This window comes from Cannabis sativa, chromosome 8 (assembly GCF_029168945.1).
Source record: "Cannabis sativa cultivar Pink pepper isolate KNU-18-1 chromosome 8, ASM2916894v1, whole genome shotgun sequence".
Taxonomy (NCBI): domain Eukaryota; kingdom Viridiplantae; phylum Streptophyta; class Magnoliopsida; order Rosales; family Cannabaceae; genus Cannabis; species Cannabis sativa.
Window position 1 is genome coordinate 50881429 of NC_083608.1, and position 2962 is coordinate 50884390.

The 2962-nt window shown below is 35.9% G+C and overlaps 1 protein-coding gene across 1 annotated transcript; it reads left to right on the forward strand.

Moving 5' to 3' along the window:
* The first annotated feature begins 329 nt into the window (after positions 1 to 329).
* Positions 330 to 2651, forward strand: LOC115698629 (tryptophan N-monooxygenase CYP79A68). Its single transcript, XM_030625753.2, has 2 exons — positions 330 to 1661; positions 1846 to 2651. The coding sequence occupies exons 1-2, from the start codon at positions 699 to 701 to the stop codon at positions 2491 to 2493; spliced, it is 1611 nt and encodes a 536-aa protein (XP_030481613.1). The 5' UTR covers positions 330 to 698; the 3' UTR covers positions 2494 to 2651.
* The last annotated feature ends 311 nt before the right edge of the window (positions 2652 to 2962 follow it).

Sequence of the window (2962 nt, forward strand, 5' to 3'; positions counted from 1 at the left end):
TTTGTGCCATAAATTTGATTTTTTTTTTTCAATTTTGTCATCACATATTATAATTTTGACTTTATAAATTTATATTTTTCATCTTTATCTTCATATATTTATTCTCTATATCTATTTTTTTTAATAAAATTTACATTTTCTTTTCTAATAAAATAATACATTTTTTTTTTATCAATGCATGATATTAATTGATGGCTGGCTCCTCCAATAATATATTTACTAATTTTTGTTTTGCTTGAAATATATACTAATTTCTACAATCTATAAATATACCCACAACCACACAACACTTCTCTCATTATAATTTCTAATATATATTATTATTATTATATATATCAAATGATACATGCATACTGGTTGATTTTCTGCGCAGGTTTCCTAATTTGTTTATATAATATTATATATATATATATATATATGCATGTCTCGTACTTTGTTTAATTGTTTACGTACGTAGCGCTTATAATTAATCTCTTTCTTTGATAAATATATATATATATAGAGAGTGAGAGAGAGAGAGAGAGAAAGAGAGAGCTAGCATTAGGAATATTGAAGTTGTATACGTACGAGCTACAGTACGTAAAATTAATAATAATAATATATATAATAATGATATATTATTGCTTCATATATCATTACATGAACAAATCACAGTAATCCTTTTTCATTAGTAATATTACGTATATGTACACAAAATTATGGGTTCCCATCATTCTACTACCTCTTTCCTCATTAGTGTCATATTTTCCATAGCATTATTAGTAATAATATTATTATTGTTCATCATCAAATTTAAACTACTATTTAATAATAATAATAAGCAAATGCTTCCTCCGGGTCCCACCCCATGGCCTATCCTCGGAAACATACCGGAATTCTTGCAAAATAGGCCGTCGTACCGGTGGCTCCACCATCTCATGAAGGAGCTAAACACAGACATTGCATGTATTCGCCTCGGAAAAGCTACTCATCTCATCACTGTCACCTCTCCGAAGATAGCCAGAGAGTTTTTGAAGAAACACGACGCAGTGTTTGCTTCGAGACCCCACACAATGGTCACAACTCTCCTCAGCAACAATTACAAGGCCATTGTAGTGTCACCGTACGACAAACAATGGAAGAAAATGAGGAGAGTTGTGTGTGATGTTCTCAGCCACTCCAAACTCACTTGGCTTCTCGAGAAGAGAACCCAAGAAGCTGACAATCTGGTTCGTTTTGTTTATAACCAAGCGAACCAGATTGGGGGTGGAGTGGTGAATGTGAGAGTTGCGGCACAACAATACTCGGTGGGAGTGTTGAGGAGAATGATTTTGGGTAGAAGATATTTTGGGAGGGGAAGAGAGGACGGTGGGCCTGGTAAAGAAGAGGAAGAGCATGTGGAGGCTTTGCTTAGTATATTGTCACATGCTTATGCTTATTCTGTATCGGACATTCTTCCATGGCTACGTTGGTTTGACTTAGATGGTCATCAAACAAGTGTTCGTAAAGCCATGGAAGTGGTCAACAAGTACCAAGGCTCCTTAGTGAAGGAGAGGATTCAAGAATGGAGAGATAGTAATAATAATAAGAAAGCAGAAGACTTGCTTGATATTCTTATCTCCCTTAAAGACTCTGATGGAAACCCACTTTTGTCTGAGGATGAAATCCAAGCACAAATCACAGTGAGTACTGTATACATGATCTCATATATATGATCTCATATTAGCATTTCTCGTTATATAAATATGCATGATTGTTGTCTTTGTTATCTTAATATATAAATAAATAGTTGATATATATTAATTGTTCGCGCATAACTTTTAAATATATATATGGATGGATGAAAATATTTATATATATAAGCAGGAATTATTTATAGCAGTGGTGGACAATCCGTACAGTATAGTAGAATGGGCACTCTCAGAAATGTTGAACCAGCCAGAAATGCTTGAAAAAGCAACACAAGAAATAGACAGAGTAGTGATGAGTAGTAGTAATGGTACTTCTACAGTAGTACAACTCCTTCAAGAGTGTCACATTCCTCAACTCCCTTACCTTGTGGCCTGTGCGAGAGAAGCTCTCCGGCTCCACCCAGTGTCGGCCTTCAACCTCCCACATCTCTCTATGGCCGATTGCACCGTGGCTGGCTACTTCATTCCCAAAGGCAGCCACATCCTCCTCAGTCGCCTCGGCCTCGGCCGTAACCCTACTGTTTGGGATGATCAGCCTTTGGTGTTCAACCCTGACCGCCATCTTCCTGAGAATCGACGTGACTTGGTGGAAACAGATCTACGGTTTGTTAGCTTCACAACTGGGAGGAGAGGGTGCATCGGAGCGGAGCTGGGGACCAACATCACCATCATGCTCTTAGGTAGATTGCTGCAATGTTTCAATTGGAAGATTCCACAAGGAATGGACAACATAGATTTGAGTACTGAAAAGGATCACAATTCTTTGTTTAAGGCAAAACCATTGTTTGCCCATGCAATACCTCGCTTTAATCTTCCTTCTTAATTTCTATATCTACCTCATTATAATTAATTAATTAAATTTATTCACAATAAATAAATCTATCTTAATTATAAATTAATTTAGATTTAATAATGTCATTGCTTTACTTTAATTTAGTAAGAATAAAAGTTAGCTATTCATTTGTTTTGTTAAATAATAAATAAGTTCTTGTACTTTTTAAAATACTACAAAATAATAATTTGAACTGTTGAGAATCATGGGGTTCCAACTCAAAACCAATTGGCAATGAGTGGAGTAGTCCATGTTCTTATATATGGCTCAATACTTTTACATTTAATCCATGTGGGACAATGTTCTCCAATATCCCCCCTTAAGATGGTGGCTATTTTTGCTCACCTTATCACAAGCCATGCCATTTGCTCGCTTATTTTTGTTCGGATCTCAGGCGTCTTTGCACCATCTAGATCTCGTGCGGCTGGCTAACCATCTGGATAGGTGTAGATCGAAAGCC